At 40.7% G+C, this 18,602-nt stretch overlaps 1 protein-coding gene across 8 annotated transcripts in view; it reads right to left on the reverse strand.

Annotated features, from left to right (window-relative positions):
- The window catches only part of SLC9A9 (solute carrier family 9 member A9), a 685,705-nt gene that overhangs the window by 523,282 nt on the left and 143,821 nt on the right, over positions 1-18,602 (reverse strand). For all 8 annotated transcript variants that reach the window (XM_068546052.1, XM_068546049.1, XM_068546048.1 and 5 more), the window contains one exon: positions 6,346-6,548. In XM_068546052.1, coding sequence (XP_068402153.1) covers positions 6,346-6,540 — 195 coding nt within the window. In that variant the 5' untranslated portion in view covers positions 6,541-6,548. The remainder of the gene's footprint in view (positions 1-6,345; positions 6,549-18,602) is intronic.

Raw genomic sequence — 18,602 nt, forward strand, 5'->3', positions numbered from 1 at the left:
TGACAACTTTTTGAAAACCTACTGGGTCTGCAAGACTTTTCCAGCCAAATGGTCTGCTGACCTTTCCAACTCAATGTGGAAAAACATAATGTGTTAAATCAATGATAAATAAATTAGTGATGAGACAAATTAATTCATTCATCAGTTTTAAACTATACTTGTGATTTTCCACTACAAACCAGCTCCTTCCCTTAACTTTTAAGGTCCCCATTTCTGTCCTGCCACTCTCTGTGAACCCACAAGAGAGGGTAGCAGAATTAGCTCTTCTCTCTTCCTCCTTGTGCCCAATTGGTCCAAACTCTACAGCGTCTTCCTTCCTTGCTTCTCTTCCATCTGCCCCTTGGTTACCATTCAAGCTTAGCCTCATCTGTCTCTCTGCTTTCACTCTCTACTTTGTACACAGGAGCCTATTTCTTTTCTTTTGTCAACATTGCACTCTTCTACTGACTACCAATAGAGTAGGCATTACTCAGCTTGGCATTTAAGGGATTCCGTAACCAAGATCTGCCTTTATTCCCACCCTATGTTTCATTGGTCTTCCGTACTTCAAATTATTGGAAATGTTTTTCTTTCTTGGAATACTCTCTACCCCTTTTTCTACCTCCACATCATGCTTTTACCTCTGCTTGGAATGACTCTCCTACCTTAACACACTACATATATCACCACCAGAGTTAATCAGCTATCCTTCTTTGAAATCTTTTCTGTCACCCTAACAAGAAATAATATTGCCCCCTCTGAATGTCTGTGGTATCTGACCCACTCCTTTGATAGCTGTCTTGTGGTGTATTTGTTCATTTATTCATATGCTGTGTTTTCCCCAATTTACTAACTCTTTGAGATCATTCTTTATTTCAGAATTGAAACGGATGAGACTCACTCAGTTCATTTGTGTTGAAAGAATGAATGAATGAATGAGTGATGGAGAAAGTTCTTTTATCTCCTGCTCTTCAAGAGCAAGGTTTAAACTTCCTATTGATATGAAATTCAGAAATGCTTCGTAGACATTTTAGTATGCCTAAACACTCTGTAACAAATTAATGTCTGTAAAGCCACTGTGTAATAGAACATAGGCCCCACTCAGTTAAAATTACTTAAGGATACATTAGATCCACAGAACAGTTTGACAAACAGTGTTGGAAACATTAACTGGATAGACACAAAGCAACACGATCTAGTTTTATTCTCTCAGAAGGCTGTTTTGAGATCATCAGCTGCTCATAACATATAGAAAAATACTGTTTTCATACATCTTTAAGCGAAAATATTTTTTCCTTATCTGTATTGAGCATGACCAAAAGAAGCTTGGCATATGGTATTTCCTGAAATTTTTATATGTTTATAATGTGGCATAAAAGCACAGTACACTGCTGCACATATACATGCCAACAGCTCTCATATTTTCCAGTTTTATACCTTCTTATTGGAAGAAACTCAGGGAGCCATCAAGCCCAGAGCTGTTTCCAAACACATCAAGGCCTAGCCATCTCAGAAATACACGTGCTCTTACAAGTATTCCAAGAGATGATTATATAGCACAGGAATTTATTTCAGCCTCTTCAAATCCTGAAGTCAGAAATTTCATCCAAGCCCTTAAACTACATTCTTCTGAGAGTAAAACTCATTTCCTCATCCTGTAACTTTTAGAAACAAAGGCCAAATACTCCCTTAAATCTGTACCACAAAGAAAAAGGTGCCAGTGGAGCCACACCAGTGGCTTCTGTAACACCATGGTGCTAGATCTCTTTCTGTAATTCTGACCATCCTCTTCTCTTTCCAGCACTGGTCCTCATCTCCTTCCACCCATCTCAGTGTAAGATAGCCCAGGCCTCAGTCCTTCTCTGTCCACAGGGCCACTCAAGAGCCTGTCCAATGGTGTGGGATATGATAAATCACTCAGGACTCAGAGTAAAGTGCTATGGGTCTCAGTTCTGCCTCTGACCAGTAGTGGGGCCCTGGACCCACCATATAATTTCTCTGGATATGAATTTCTATCTATATGTACACAACTAAGATTAGATAATATCTTAGTCTCTTCAACCATTAAGTATCCAGGACACTATTCTACCAACTCCAAGATGATAACTTCCAAATAGTCTAGCTGTATATACTCCACCAAGCTCTCAGATTCTTCCATTTACTCATTCATTCATTCACAAACTATTTATTTAGCAGCAATATGCATCGGACACTGTGGTAGTCTTTGGGGATACACTGGTCAATAAAAAAGGCATGATCCCTGTCTTTGTGAAGTTTACAGTCTAGTGGACATCAAACAATGTAAGAATGATAATTAATAAGCAAGAAAATACATATAAAATTTCATATGGTGCTAAGTACTTTGAAACAAAAGAGAGGGCAGGAGAGAAAGAGAGAGAGGGGATACAGTGTGAGAAAATCACAGGGCAAGCCCTCTCTGAAGGGATGGCATTTCAAGATTCTAGGGATAAGAAGGAGGCTGACATCCAAAGAGAAGGGGTAACACCATTTTAGGCAAAAAGAATAACGTGTAGAGGTCCAGAAGCAAGAAAAGTACTTTGTGTATAAAAGGGGCTGATAGATCTGCAGCAGTGGAGGTGAGGAGAAGAAGCAGAAAAGTGGCATTTCTCTCCTCACTATATTCACCTGAACACAACACAGGACCAAAATCAGTGGTTCCCAAACTTGTCTGCACATTAGAATCACCTGGTGAAAGGGGGGAAAGCGGGGAAAGAGGGGGGAGTTGAATTGAGAGATTGGGATTGACATATATATACTACTATGTATAAAATAGATAAGTAATAAGAACCTGCTGTATAAAAAATAAAAATAAAAAAAAAAAGAATCACCTGGTGATCTTCTAAAAGTTCCAAAGCTCAGGTGGCACCCCAAACCAGTAAAATTACAAACTCCAGGGGTGGGACACAAGCACCATGATTTTTTGCAGCTTCAAATGATCCCAAACTTCAGACAAGTTTGAAAATCACTGACTTAAATCAATTTTAGGGCTTAAGTTCTTCTTTGACTCATCTGTAAAATGATGGAGTTCGACTTAATGAAGTCAGGGCTCTTTCTTGCTCTAAATTAGATGATCTCTCTCCAGATGCAGATCCACAGTCATTTTCACCCATCCTCTTGCACAAATCTTCCTTCCCTCTATCCTAGGACTCCCACATTCTCCCAGCCAGACCTGAAACCTTAGAATCTTAGATTCTTCTCTTCACACTGTTCCTATAAATCAAGCAGGTTCTGTTGATTCAAAGCGTTGATGAAGCCCTTCTTCCCTTTTCGCCTAGATAACCACTTCCTGCAGCCTCACCCTCGTCCTGCCCACATCCTTCTGAACTCAATCCTGCTGCCTATTCAAGCCATATCTACATTTCAAAGCCCTTCTCAAGTTCCACCTCCTCCAGGAAGACTCCCTAACAAGCTCAAGTATCTATGACAACTAATCCGTAAACCTTCATGATCCTCATTGTCTATATGATACAATTTAGAACTGAATTATATACTAGCATATATTATACATTGGTCTTATCTCCCCAAGGGATGTTAAATAAATGGAAAAAAACCCACATATTTTATTAATCCCTGGCATATATTAAGCATTCAAATATTAGTAGCAGCAATGGTAGCACTGGTCTTAGAGGTAGTGCAGTGGTGATGGTGTTGGCGGTGGTATTAGAAGTGCCAGTGGAAGTAGTAGTAGAGGCAGTGACAGCAACATAAAGGGCCTTATGGCAGTCAGGTACTTTATATACATCATCTCATTTAAACATTAAAACAATCCTACAAAATAGTTCTAATCTCCCCACTTTACAAATAAGCAAGTTGGAGATTAGGAAGTTCAAGGAACTTACTAAGGATAGATGGCAGATCTATCTGGTCCCGAATTTTTTTCCCATTACTCCATGTTACCTCCCTATAAGCCTTCCAATAAATAGGCCCTTTTTTGGAATTCTTTTGCATCTGACATAAATTAATTGCTCGATTGATACGAATACTTGCATGCAGTGGACAATTCCCAGTAACAAATACAGACTATGGGCATTTCATTTTTGCAGACTAACTAGGGTCCCCCAACATTGGCACTTAAGCAACAAATGTGTGTTAAGATATACTCTGGCCATTTATAAAAAAGATCTTTTCCACTTAAAGTTGTCTAATATGGTAAGTGTACCAGTGGATACCCCTTTCTCCACCAGCAAGGAGCTGGGGGATTTACCCTGGGTACTGAGCTGCCTATTGCCAACCTGGGATGCCACGAGGAACAAATGCTAATTGTGAGTCAATAAGTCACACAATTTAGAAGTTAGTCTATAAAATACTTGAGCATTCAAGGTCAATGAAACATTTCATGTACAGAACTCATAATCCACCCAATGGAAAAAACAAGAAGGCCCCAGAAACTTAGACATTTTCTCCATCTCTTGCCTTAATTTTTCAAAAGCAGACACTGGAGTTTGGCTGCTGATAAAAAAAATCAATAGGTCAACAACACAGTAACAAAATTTCTGATCAGGTGTTTGTAGGCTATCCTGTTAGAGAACAAGTTGTTATAAAAAACCAGAGATAATTATCAGCATCTTTGGGGCGGGGGGTGGTGGTCAACCTGTTTGGAGAAATAGTGCTGCTTAGAAATGCAGATAAAATAGGTAGGAGAGTGAGGAGGGAAATAATTTATGTTCCGATACTAAGCAAAGTAAAACTGAAGACAGTGTTTAAATTATGCTGCTAACAAGGTCACTTTAAAAAATTATTTCAAGATAGATAGTTTTCTATTATTCATGTAAATAGAATCTCATGGAAGAGATCATCCAAAATAGCAGATTTAGAAGTTGCTCCTATTTACTTCAGAAATACATTATTTAATTTGCTTTTTTGTGCTTCACTTTACTAAGTCTGATTTAGGCTAGTATTATAATCAGTTTGACTTTCCTGAGCTCTCACCAAGTGCTAGGAGGAAGTTAATCTAGAATGTGCTAGTGGAAGATAATGTGAAAAAAAAACACTAGAAATTACTCTTCTTGAATGAGGAAAAATCCAGATCATGTATCTCCCCTCCTGTCTCAAATCTCTCGAAATGGAAAAAAAAAATGTGTATTTTAAAAGAAAACTAAATTTATATGGGATAAAATTGATAAAGTGCACTTCCATAACAGCAAGGAAGTTCTCGGCTCTGACACAAAACGATCTAGAATAAATCTCATAAGATCCTGATTCTTAGCATGTACTTGTGTTGTTAAACACAAATTCACTTATTCCCAAAACTGATCCACACACAAGACACCACAGAAGGTAACCTCACCTGTTTTCTGACCCGGAGTCCTGAGAGCAGAAGAAAGTTTCCCTTCTAATAACTGAAGCAATTCACGCATTTGCAATAATAAAAACATTTTTAAAAGATGAGTAACTTCACAATCTTCTTTTTTCAATCTAAGATTCCCTAACTAAACTGATGGAGTCAAGATCTCTTGAGATTGACTGTGTGTCAGTGTATTTATAAACAGCCAAGTGGCCAGTGTTTTGTGTGGGCAGCTAAAAGTCAGCCATTCTAGATCAAGGCTTGCAAGTGAAAATATTTTTATTCTCCTCCATTTTCCTTTTGACTTAAGGGAGATTTAAACTGCGTAGCCAGCTGGTAATATATACAACAACACTTAAAACACACATGTGGGACTTCCCTGGTGGTGCAGTGGTTAAGAATCCACCTGCCAGTGCAGGGGACACAGGTTCCATCCTTGGTCTGGAAAGATCCCACATGCCGTGGAGCAACTAAGCCCATGCGCCACAACTACTGAGCCTGTGCTCGAGAGCCCACAAGCCACAACAACTGAGCCCAACTACTGAGCCCAAGCACCGCAACTACTGAGCCCGTGTGCCACAACTACTGAAGTCCGCGTGCCTAGAGCCCATGCTCTGCAACAAGAGAAGCCACTGCAAGGAGAAGCCCACACACCACAAAAAAGAGTAGCCCCCACTCACCGCAACTAGAGGAAGCCCATGTGCAGCAACCAATGCAACCAAAAATTAAAAAAAAAAAAAATGTGAAAACTTGAATCAAGTAACATGAAAGGCAGAGTCAGCTTAATTACTATTATCTTTTTACCTTATGTAACTGTGGCTTGCAAAACAGTTATAATAAAAAGCATTATTTTTCCAACTTCTAGAAAAAAAATACAGACAACTGAGCTTACAATCAGAGTATATCAAAGCATTAACCACTTAGCTAAATCGCTCCATTAGTGTGGTGTTGAAAAAGGGCATATGTATGTGTATGGATGCATTACTTATCGTGGCTCATATATGATGCAATTATTTATACTGGAAAACAAAAATACGTGACCAGAGAGGGAGGATCCTTACCTTTTCAAGTATAGCGTTGCCTTGATGAGGATTGATGTTGTGCCGGCTTATTTCTCTCTTGTATTTATATTCATAAACTTGGTCAGTGATATTAATCAGCAGAGTTGAAGGGCTGAAGACCAGTTTTCCACAATCATACACAGTTCCACTTTCAATATCAGTTGGTGCTGTAGCATATCGTAAAATTAATCCCATTACAAGGCCTAAAATAAAGAATAAATAATTGCACTGGAGAAATGTAATCTAAAATGTTCATTACTAGATGCTTTCAAATATATGATTTGTAACTTGTATAGGTGGCAGGAGAAAGGGTCGTTGCCTGGTTTAGAAAATTGTTCACTCTTCCACAGATACCAGCTCAACAGACTGTATTGTTAAAATATTTGCGATGGACACTGTTAATACTTCTCCTTTTTTCCTTCCTAATGGACCCACAGATTTTGGAGAGAAGAGCTACCCACCTCTTCTATCCATCCAAGTGCTCAAGAAAACCTTGGCTCCATGAGAGATACTGAGCAATCTAATCAGTCAGGAGATGGAATTCCCCTGGAGAAAGTTTCTGGTCCACAGATCAGCACATATCTGAGACAGCCCCATCAGACTAAAAGGTTGCACTTACATACTGTGGTTAGGGGACAAGTGTTCTTATTCTCTCCCTCAGGACATGATCAAGGCAGTATGTTTCTCTACTTTTTGCTGGCAGGTATCTTGTGACCTTGAGGGGATATAGTCCAAGGACACAGTCAATATACTGAGGATGGCTGGACTGAGATATAGACAGAACCCAGGTCCTGGATGGCTTCACTGAGCCCTGGATCAACCTATCCTGGAGCTACCCTAATTCTAGACTTCCTGTTATGTGACATAATACATTTTCTAATTTTTCAAACAATGTAAAATCAAGTTTCTGCTTACCTGCAGCCAAACGCATTCTAATGATACAATATTCCCTTAGCAAAGAGTTGAACTCAAGTGACAATCCTTGACTTTTGAGTTTACAAACTCTGTGAGGATGCTCATGGTAATCTGATAAATGCGAACTCTCTTAATATTGTGGATTTACTAACAAACTCACAAAGAAACTTTAGAGGTCCACACATTCCTCAATTTAAAATTAGGATTGATGTATTTGTTTTAGGATAAATCCACAGTTCACTCTTTAAAACATCAAAGGTTGGAGGTTTTACCACTCTTTTGTAAATCTAGTCATCTAATGGCCTTTCATTTATTCAATAAAACATTTGTTGGGTGCATATTTTGTTTCAGACATTTATAGACTTAAAATAAAACTACAGTCCCAGTCCTACAGGCGCTGAAGTTTGTAAAATGAAGATCCATAAGCAAACAATTATAATACAATGTGACATGTGCTATGACAGCTGGTAAGTACCCTGTGTTATACGAGTATAGAGAGGAGACACTCCAAAGCTCTCTGAATGATGCAAAGCTTTAGATGAATCTTAAAAGGTCACATAAGATTTGTCCAGAGGACCTGAATCAGGGAATGAGCTGGGATCCAGGCTGCACACGTGGGTGGCAGCACGTGAGTAACGGCAGAGACAGATAAACGTTCCCTAGGAATTTTGTTTGCCGACGTGTAGAATAGTTGTCAGGAAGTGGCTGCTTGGCCAGAGATTGTGTTTCCAGCTCTCTGGCATTTGGTTGGGTTCTCACCGATGGAATATAAGCAAAAGTGATGGGTGCCAGAGCACTGAAGAAGTAGGTGAGGTTTCCCCCTTCTCTTTCCCCATTTATCAGATGGATGGGGCGGAAACAAAGGCCCTATAGGTAGAGTCACCACACTGAAGAAGTCTGCGTCCCTGAGACACCAGGTGGGGGAAAGCCATCCACCAACCAGGAAAACCTGCACTGGACTGTTAACTTGAGTGAAAAGTTAACTTCACTTGTGTAGTCACTGAAATGTGAGTGGTTCTGTGTTAAGTCACTAGGATAACCTAATAATATAATGTATAAATACAGAGGAATTTAAGAAATCTGATGGATTTAGGGAATCAGCAGTGGAGTAAGAAGAGAATAGGTGGAGAGAGACAGAGACAGAGACAGAGGCAAAGAGAGAGAAAACCTCTAGACCACAGGGGCCAGGTCATAAAGAGACTCCTCTGTCATGCTAAGAAGTTTTTGTTTTTAACCCAATGGTAATATAGAACTATTGAAAGATTTTAGGCAGGACAGTAAAACAGTCAGATTTTCATATAAGATCTATCACCTTGGCAGTAATGTAGAGAACTAGAGTAATAGGTGAGAATGAAAGCAGATTTCTGTCAAAAATATTTTTACCTTACTTGTTCCTGCTTCAGTATTTGGCCCACTCCCCCATAATAGTGAGAAATATTTTATCCTAACCTTTGCCAGCAAGAAAAAATAAGTGATGGGTATGTAACCACCATGAGCACTTGACCCATCACAGAACAGTGGGCAGCCTTCCACGTGCAGTGTCAAATGACTACAATAAAACTAGTCAGGACAGAGAAGGGAAGACACACCACATACACTGCACATGGTTTAGGGTGCCTGCGTAAGAACATCACTTTTCCAACACTCTGGTGGAATCCTAGGAAGGATTCGTTTTCTAAAAGTTACTTGGCAATTACCATGAATGATACTATGACCTCTGTTTTCTGCTAAGTAGAATATAAAGAAGGGAAACAAGGTACTACATGCATAGGGCTTGAATGGAGAGAACCTGTATTGATAATATCTGAAATTCCCAAAGGGTGAGCCGTGAGCCGCTTATTTTTACTATATGCTTTCAGTGCAGTAACAAGAAGTAAACACGAAGTGTCCACCATTTTTTCTCAAGCAGGGGAAACAAGTATTTGTCATAATAACAAGTGCTTAGTACCTGGGTTTCTGTGGTTAAATTCATACAATGCCTCAAAAGCTAAATGGCGGTGCCTGGCCCTCTGTACCATCTCTGGTTCCAGCCTTCGAGAGGCACACTGGAGTAAGTTGAGTAAGCTGCTCGCTGCCAGAGGTGACCAGATGTAACAGCCATGCAAATGCACCCTGCAGATAGATCTCCCACTATGAGGAGTAGTCTGACCGATGGTCTGGAATTCACAACTGCAGTCATGCTGAAGCCAGCCAATGACTGATCGCAGCAGGGGCACTAAGACAGGGAGATGGGACTCCTCGAAGGGTCACCATGGCTCAGACTCCGCATCAGCTTTGCCCAACCTTTCTTAGAATTGCACCGCAGCTTAAACCTTTTCCTACGCAGCCTCCCCTCCTTCCCTCTCTCCACAGGGGTTGGTTGGGCTGCTCCAAGACCTCATGGCTGGCCCAGCATCCGCAGTCTCCCTCCCCATTTTTCCTCAAAGGAATTTTCCCCCAATAAACCTTTTGCGCAGCTAATCTCTCTCCAGCATCTGCTTCTTGGAGGACCCAAATTAACACACTAGACAGAAGGCCCTGGCCCTCCTTCTCCCCAATCCCAAGGGTTGAGAGGAATCAACATCTTGGCACAGTACGAGGGCCAGTGGGGAAGCTGCAGCCTCACCATGCACTCGGTTAACAAATGTATCCACCCATTTGTGTGCAGTAGCAGCAACGAGAAAATCCTTAATGTTGGAGGCCAGACACCTACTCATAGAGCCTCATAATGCTTTTGACAGCCACTCAGAGCTTTAGCTGTATGCTGACACAAACGTAGAATGTTGAGTTAACACGCTCCAGACCAGTATTGCATGAGAGCAGGTGACAGATAAAGTAGGATTGCTAGTAGGAAGAAAATGCTAATGAAAAGGGGTTATTTCTATACTCCCACAAAGATACAGGGTAAAGAGAGCATCAACCACTTTTACACAGAAGAAGAAAAGAGGAGACTGTCTACCATGACTTATGGACACAAACCAGTACTCTCTTTGGTAAGCCACGAACAAGAACCCTACCTGCCCGGGGAGAAAAGGAGGCAGCCTGTCCCAGCAAAGCAATACCACCAACACATGTGTGCATAGCCCTGACCCCAGGTTGTATCCTCACCAGCATGACACTTTGCTGAGCTCTGTCACTTGGCCGGCTGGTGGCATTACCTTCTCCAAGCAGAAACTCTAGTCCAGATGCATCCCCTGGGTCTACAAGTTTGAGCATCTGGGCAACTAGGGTGACAGTAGTGGGAACTTGCTTTCTAGTGAACGCTGACCTTGCCCCAGAAGCACACAGACCCCCAAGACAGATGTTGGACAACAGACCTCATCCCTAAGGTCCTCACAATCCTACAAAGTCCATCTCAAGTCCCAGCTGGGGGACCTGTGCTCTGATGCAGCCTGTACTCACTAAGTTCCCTAATCTTTGAGTACTTATAGTTTGCACCACACCCTTTTTGGCCCCATTTTATATAAAGATATATATCGTTCAGCACTGCTCTGTAGACTTTGGCTTTGTCACCCCTACTGGATAATGAGACTGCTTAGGGCAGAAGCTGTGCTATTCTTCATCTCTTTTTTTTCTCTAGAAAAGCCAAACACTTTAGGCAGTTATAACTCAACTTTCTCCAAGTCCACAAACTCCCTTGGATTCAAGAAGAAAAGGATCCTCTGAGTTTATGTAGTTAGTCAGTGACATTTTAAAATGTCACATGTAAGGAGCATCACGCCAAATGTTGTGATGTCCCTGTCCTTACAGAGCTTGCAATACAACTCTCACAGCAGATGCCTGACATGCAGTTGACATGGTGATGTCTGTGGGAGAGGAAAGGAGGGACGGAGGAAGGAAGGAGGAAAGAGCCTCACGAGCACTCAGAATGCGAACCATTTAGAAATATGAGCCTCCGCTTTCTGGACTGGCTCTCCATTCTCCACATTGAAAATATGAGAACACCCCACTCCTTTCCTCCCTCCTTCTGCTTTCATGCTACAGACATGGAAGGCATTGCTCTAGGACTTGTGGGAATTATAAAAATGAATAAAATATGGCCCTGATCATAAAATATTAAAATATTTTAATCCTACCAGGCCTCTTCCTTCCGCCCAATCCTGTGATCCTGATTTCCTGTGAGAATAAGGTACAAGGGTTTCCTAAGTGTCTTCTTATATTAAGCCTGCATTTCATAACCGGTTCCCCTGCATCTTATTTAGTCATTCTACATGATGCTGAAATGTTATCCTAAAGAGAATTTTCTCAGAGGAATATAGATGGGAATTTACTTTTAGATATAATGATCATATTTATATGTAATGAAATGGACAACAGGATGGTTTTTAAAACACAACATGTTGAAATCTCTTTGGCTATGTTCAGACCAATGATTGTGTTCACACACTATCACACACACTGCCACACTGCGTGGCACACTCCAGCGGGCTCCTTTCAGAGTCTCCTCCTGTAGCAGTCACACAAAGCAACAAGCCCAACTATACACATGCGTCTAATCAGACTATCACACAGGTATATTTAAATGCCACGTGACATTGGAGAGAATTTAGGAGCCTCAAGAAAATGTAGTTAATACATGAAGATTGAAGAACTGAGTTTTGTAGTTCTTTCACTCTCTATGCACGGAGTGGCTACCAAGAATAATCTAAATAAATGAGGTATTGTCTCTTACTGAAAAAACAAGATAAATCCTTAAGCTACGTAATATGATATTTCAACTTAATAAGGGTATCAGACACTGCTGATTGGCAACTCAGCATCTATCCCCTTTTTCCCAACAAAACCCTGATTTGTTCGGCTAACCATCCCTCCTCACATGTGCTCAGGGTAAGCTGACCTCTCTCTCAGTTCCAAGGGTGTTTCTATTCCCCTTGCTGATAATTGGTACTAGGGGGCATGTAACTCTATTCCTGTCAATAAAGTGTGAAGAGAAGCTTGCTAGGAGGCTTCTAAGAAAAGTTTTGACATCCTAAAACAGGGGCAGAGGAGAGATGAGCTCTCTTCTTCCTCAGGCTATTATTGTGCCTGGTCAGGACACCAGGAACTGCCATGCCCACCTTGCTCCCAGCCTGGCATTGAAGTCAGCACTGGGAATGGCAGAGCAGAGAAAAGGAAAAAAAACCTGCATCCTTGAAAACAATAGCAGTTGCTGAATCAGCCAGCCCTGAAGACTACTCTTCTCTAGACTTCTAGTTATGGGAGATAATTAATTGCCATACTGCTTAAGTCTGTTTGAGTTAGGGTTCCTGTGACTAGCAGCTGAACACATCCTAACAGATACAGTTTTTTTTTTTAACAAGTGAATGTACAAAGTCCCAAAGAACCCTAAAGGAGAGATCAACTAACCCCACCCCCTAAAGTGTTAAGGAAGGCTTCGCAGAGGAGCTCCTTAAGGATGCACAGGATTTGCAAGGGAGAGAAGAGGGCGTGGACTTTATAGGGAGAAGCACATGGAAATCAATAAGTGGGGTGCTAATCGGGAACATCGAGCAGTTTGGGTGGCCCACTAGGGCACCTGAGATCAAGGACCCCCGTGCAGCTGAGAAAAAGAGGGTGTTCAAGAGGGAGAGATGGTTGCCAAGAAGATCCTGAGGAAGAACAGAGTGAGTTCCTTTTGGAGAGGCAGATTTGTTCTGTTTCGGGGCAGAGGAAAGAGCGTTTGGAGAAAATTATCCGAAGAGAGAAAAGAGAATTGAGATACAGTGGGAACATGGAGAGGAAGTTAACATCAGAAATAGTGTCTATTTATGTGAAAAAGAATTTAGCAAAGGAATTTGAGTAGAGGAATTTCAAGATGACAGGAATAAAATAAAGCCAAGGAAGAGTGTTCTTTACCACTCTTAAGACTTTTTATAGTGGGAGACTCTTTAAGGCAGGGAATCTAAGATGTTATTTCAGTCACTCAGATTAAAAAAATATGAACTAGGGATCCAAATGTGGAAATGAAGAAGGAAAGGGTGTGATAAATATTCTAAGGAAGCCAAATCAGTGGACACCATTTAACTGTAAGATAGTGTTCACAAATATTAGACATTACGTGTTATGGCTACAATTTTTAACTGTTTACTTGATATTTATCCACCTCTACCATCTTATCAAAGCCTTTGTCAGAACACTGATTTAGAGGGGATGATATGGGTTTCAGTTTCAAATGCTAAATGCATTCCCTAACATTTTCCTTTAGCAGTTTAGTTTTACACTGAGATTAGTCAGGGATAGAACCAAAAGTAAAAATACACAATGCCTTCTGGCTATTTAGGGCTTTTGTTCTCTCTCTGCCCTCCCACCAACCTTCTAAATTCAAAGGACTAAAGGAAAGTGTGGGTGTTGTTAAAAGGGACATAATTTATTGCTTTGTGCTGGCTCACTATCAACTTGCTTTGCTGAAGAAAAGTATCCCATAAAGATTTCAGAACAGGTCTGTCTGGGGCATCTGCCCGCGAGAGTATCCCATGATATTCCAAGGTGGAAAGTGGTCCATGAAGCTGTTCCACCTTGGGATGCTTCATCCATTCAAAGTTCTATCTTCTCACAGGTTAAGAGTCATGCGAAATGACAGAGTCCCAACCATGAGATCTTCCACCATGGTAGGCTGCCCGATGTGCACATCCATCCTTGGTGCATACCAGACAACACACACATGCACACACTCGTGCACACAACATACACAAACACACACATTTCACAGCACTCCGGGATTCCTAACATAGCACTATAGGTAACTTTTCTCTAGAAACTATCTCAGCCACAGCTTATATGTAGCTAATACCCTTCCTTGAAATCATCTTAGGAAGTTTACAAAAGAAATATAGAGATATCTAACTAGATAAATACTGACTAAAACAAAATGATTTCTTTTATAATGTTTACACAGAATAATCTATATTTTCTCAAACCAGAGGTGGAAATGTCACAAAGTATTCTAGACAGTGATAGAGGAAGGGACTCTCCAATACATGGAGATTGTCTCCCAAACTCTGTCTTCATCACAGCAGGGTAATGAAGTGAGAAAGAAAAAAGATAGGAGAAAAGAAAGGAGACAAAACTAGAAACTGCATGTTTCATTATCCTAGTGGAGTAGTTCTCAGACTTTAGTGCATCAGAAACCTCTGGAAGTTTCATTAAAACGCTGCTTTGCTGGACTCCAAGTTTTTGACTTAATAAGGCTGGGTTGGGGGCCACATATATCCATTTCTAACAAGTTTTCAGGTGCTGCTGCTGCTGCTGCTTCTGGAACCCTACTGTGAGAAGCACTGTCTTGTAAGGCAGCAGTTTCTACCAATACGACTGCCGTCACAGTCACACAACTCCATCAAAATCCACGTCACCTCAGGTTCATGCACACAGGTTTCGTCACGCTTGGAGAGCCCAGAGGTATAAGTAATTTTATCTTCAGTCTCTTCCAAAAATTTAATTCCATTAAACTAAGATTAGATGAAAGCCTAGTTTTGCACACTCCACATGAATAAGGCATTTGCAGTTCCTTCCCCACCCATTCGGACAACCACAGGCATTTAAAACCAGAATCACTGTGGCCTTGCAACACCGCCTTCTCTGATGCTGGGGCAGGTGTTTCCGGGTCAGCCCCATCACTCTCACTGGGACATTTCAACCCAGCTGCTTGGCATGGATGTGCTTTCACAATATTGCTCCCACTGTCTTTCCCATGCTGGGCTTTTTGCTATGGACAGTATAATGTTTCTGAGGCCTCAAGGTAAAAAGAAAACTTAACAACCCACCTCCCTTTCCCAACCTCTCCTCACTCCTGACTTCCTGGGAGAGCTAAATACCAACAGCAGACTTTGATGAGAGGACAACTGTGGCCAGAATTTGAGAGCACCAGCTTCCAAAAATGGTGTTTCTCCCAATTATTGTGGGCAGCCTTGGCCATAGTTGTAAATTTTTTGAGTTTCTGTTTCCTTGCGTACAAACTGAAGATCCTCAGGCCTATTCTGCATGGATATGGTGATGATTAGCCATGAGGGTTAGTATGTAGTTAGATCTTTCAATCTCTGTCTTTCTTTTATAAACTTTCTAAAGTACTATCACCTGGCACAAAATAGACATTTATTAAGTAACAGCAATGCTTCTAGGGCTAAATGTGTGACACAGGTGAAAGAATATGGGTTTTATGATCATGGGTTTGAAGTTCAGCCCTGGTGGTTACCAGGAAGTCACTTTATGTCTCTGAGTGTTGGTTTCATCATCTGTAACATAAAAATGGCAATACCTCCCCCGTGCAACACACACATGCACACACAAACACACCCATGTTTGTGATACCCAGTGGCATTATGGAGCCAAACTGCCAAGGTATGAGTCCCAGCTTAGGTATCTAGTACATGTGTGACCTTAAGCAGGTTACTTAATTTTTGGTGCCTCAGTTTCCCCACAAAAAAAATGGTTGTTGTGGGCTTCCCTGGTGGCGCAGTGGTTAAGAATCTGCCTGCCAATGCAGGGGACACGGGTTCGAGCCCTGATCTGGGAAGATCCCACATGCCGCGGAGCAACTAAGCCCGTGAGCCACAACTACTGAGCCTGCGCGTCTGGAGCCTGTGCTCCGCAACGAGAGAGGCCGCGACACTGAGAGGCCCGCGCACCGCGATGAAGAGTGGCCCCCGCTTGCCACAACTAGAGAAAGCCCTCACACAGAAACGAAGACCCAACACAGCCGAAAATAAAAATAAATAAATTAAAAAAAAAAAAATGGTTGTTGTGAGGATTAAATGAGTTAATATATGTAAAGTGCTTATGACAGCATAATTCACACTGTAAATGCTATTTGTGTTAGCTATTTTCATTATTGTTACTTGTTATATTGTTATTTTTATTATGTTACTTTGACATCATAAATATTTAACAAATATTAGTTTATCATGTTCCCACTTGCCTAACCATTTAGACTATATATAATATCTCCATAAACAGTTTAAATCAAAAATTCATTTTCTTGATGTGCACACTCATTAGCCGTTAGCGTCTGAGATGGGATCCTTTGAGGCAACACAGTAGTTTGCTCTACGGCCTTCCTCTGTAGCTCCTTAGTGATTCAGAAGCACAGCAGAATATATAGGAGGTTATCTTCTTAAAATCAACTTTTAAAAACCTACACAGAGCAATACGTCTTTGATTTTTTCCACTTTTTCAAACTTTCTTTGGCTAACACTTTACAGCATGGAAAACCTTGCCCTGATCTCCGAAACTTCTTAAAACCAACTTTTTTCCCCCAAGAGGGAAAGCAAGTTTAATTCATTAGGTTCTTAACCCTAATTACCTTTCCTGCAGATCCCTTCAAATTAAACCAGAGCCACTCTGGCTTACATATGACATGCATCCACAGATCTCCAAATCCACAGCCAGACCTCACTGTTCTGATGGTATAACTTTCTCTCTTTGCCTTTCTAACAGGAATTCAACAGGATTTACTGAGCATTCCGTATAAAATCAGAGCAGGACTGGAAGAACTAAGAATGGTAAAATAACACTAATTAAAACCCCATCTGGGAGAAAGACTCGGATGTCATTATAGGCTGGTAGCGTTCTGGGAAAAAAAGCTATTGGTTTGAGTTGGAGCGGCTGAGAGTTGCCTGATGGCTAATGTCAGTCTTGGCCTGAATTTTGAAGGGCTTTTGCAGCTGGAAGGAAGGTTAGTGAAATCTATTTCATTTCTTCCTCATTTTATAGATAAGAAAACTAGGGCTAGAGATTAAATCACTTGCCCAAAGTAATGCATCTAGCTACTGAAAAAAAAGAAAATCATAAGGATTTAAAAACCCAAATCCCCAAGAGAGCATCCAATGCTTTCTCCATAAAGCATGCTACATTTGAATAAGTAAAAAGCCTCAGAAGGGCCTTCCAGGCAGGGAGAAGGGTGTGAAGTGGCAGTCAACATCTCTTATGGGCCTGGCAGTCAAGGAGGCAGGGCTGGACTGAAGCAGAGTAAAATGCATCAGTAGGGGAGAGCAACACCATGTCCACCAACCCAATTTTATCCTGAGGAACCTCCAAGCAGTGTTAGGATAAAATTAATGCCTTATGATTTTTTAAGAAAAATAGCTTTTAAAACCTTAGTGCTTGACTATGTAACTATGTTTTCTTTAAATCTTGAAAAACAGGCTGTTGAGTGAACTCAATTGGCCTTACTAAACTGCTAAATATATTCTTAGAGGATCAGACATAGTTTAATACGTTAATATGATATAGTTTAATGAATTCAAAATCTAAACTTTGTGGCTTAAAATTTCTCTTCAGCCCACTAAACAGTGAGCAAGATTTCCCCTTGTATTTGGAGACTGTCCCTTATATTTTAAGGCTGTGAAATCAAAGGTAGAATTCTAAGGGATTTAAATTGTTTTGTCCCTAAACTCAGATCCCAACCCTCAAATGCATGGCATTATGAATATCCTACAAAGTAAGGGAGCTCCCAGTGATGTGTAATGGAATTGTTAATGCTATCAGGGAACAAGGAGCAATTTTTCTTTTACGAACAACGAGCAATGATGGATACAGGGCCCTAAGCGAGCAGCGCTAAGTGCACCATCTGTTGCCAGTCAATATTTTGACCATTAATAGTCTCTTAAGCTTTTAGTCCAATTTAAATGAATATCATCATGGCTTATACTGTAAGCCAGTTATGGATTCTAATCCTTTGATTTTGAAATAATGAGAGCTGTAGAATGTCATGAGACACAATTACCAACCACTGTTCCTGGTGAAGCAAAAATATTGTTAAAATGCTGCCACTAATTTTTAAAAGCATCCTAGGACGCTTGATACCAAGAAAGATAGATTATTTGTATCTGGAGTATCAGAATTATCTCCAATGAACTCCAGAGTCAAACCAAACACCACCCATGATTTTCTTGGCCTCTACAATACTTCATATAAGGTTAACAACTTGGAAATTGTTCCTATAACAATAACTATAAAAGAGAAGTTAAATGTTCTGTTTGATCACTTTTCTCCTCACTTTTATTTAATTGCTCATTTCCTAAGACCCTGCTCCCTAAAATTTTTTAATTGGATTTCCCCATATACAGATTAAATGCATCAACATCTAGTGTGTCTTCTAAAGGATAACTGACACATATCGGCGGAATAGTGACAGAAAGGCAAAAGGCTGGCTGGGCTGAAACAGGAAATCCAGTGCCTTAGAAAAATATTTATGGTTCTGATACAGAGGAAAATGAAACGTTATACAAATAGTTGACGAGAGTAAGAGCAGTAGTCAGTCCAGTAGGGGAACTGTTAGTCAAATTCATTGATAAGCGTCAGGTACAGGACCAAGCAATTTTAGAAGGTGTTTCATTACAAGCATATCTGTCTGTAAGATGGAGATGACTGAAGTACAGTTTACTTTCAAG

Source organism: Eschrichtius robustus, chromosome 6, assembly GCF_028021215.1.
Source record: "Eschrichtius robustus isolate mEscRob2 chromosome 6, mEscRob2.pri, whole genome shotgun sequence".
Classification (NCBI taxonomy): Eukaryota; Metazoa; Chordata; class Mammalia; order Artiodactyla; family Eschrichtiidae; genus Eschrichtius; species Eschrichtius robustus.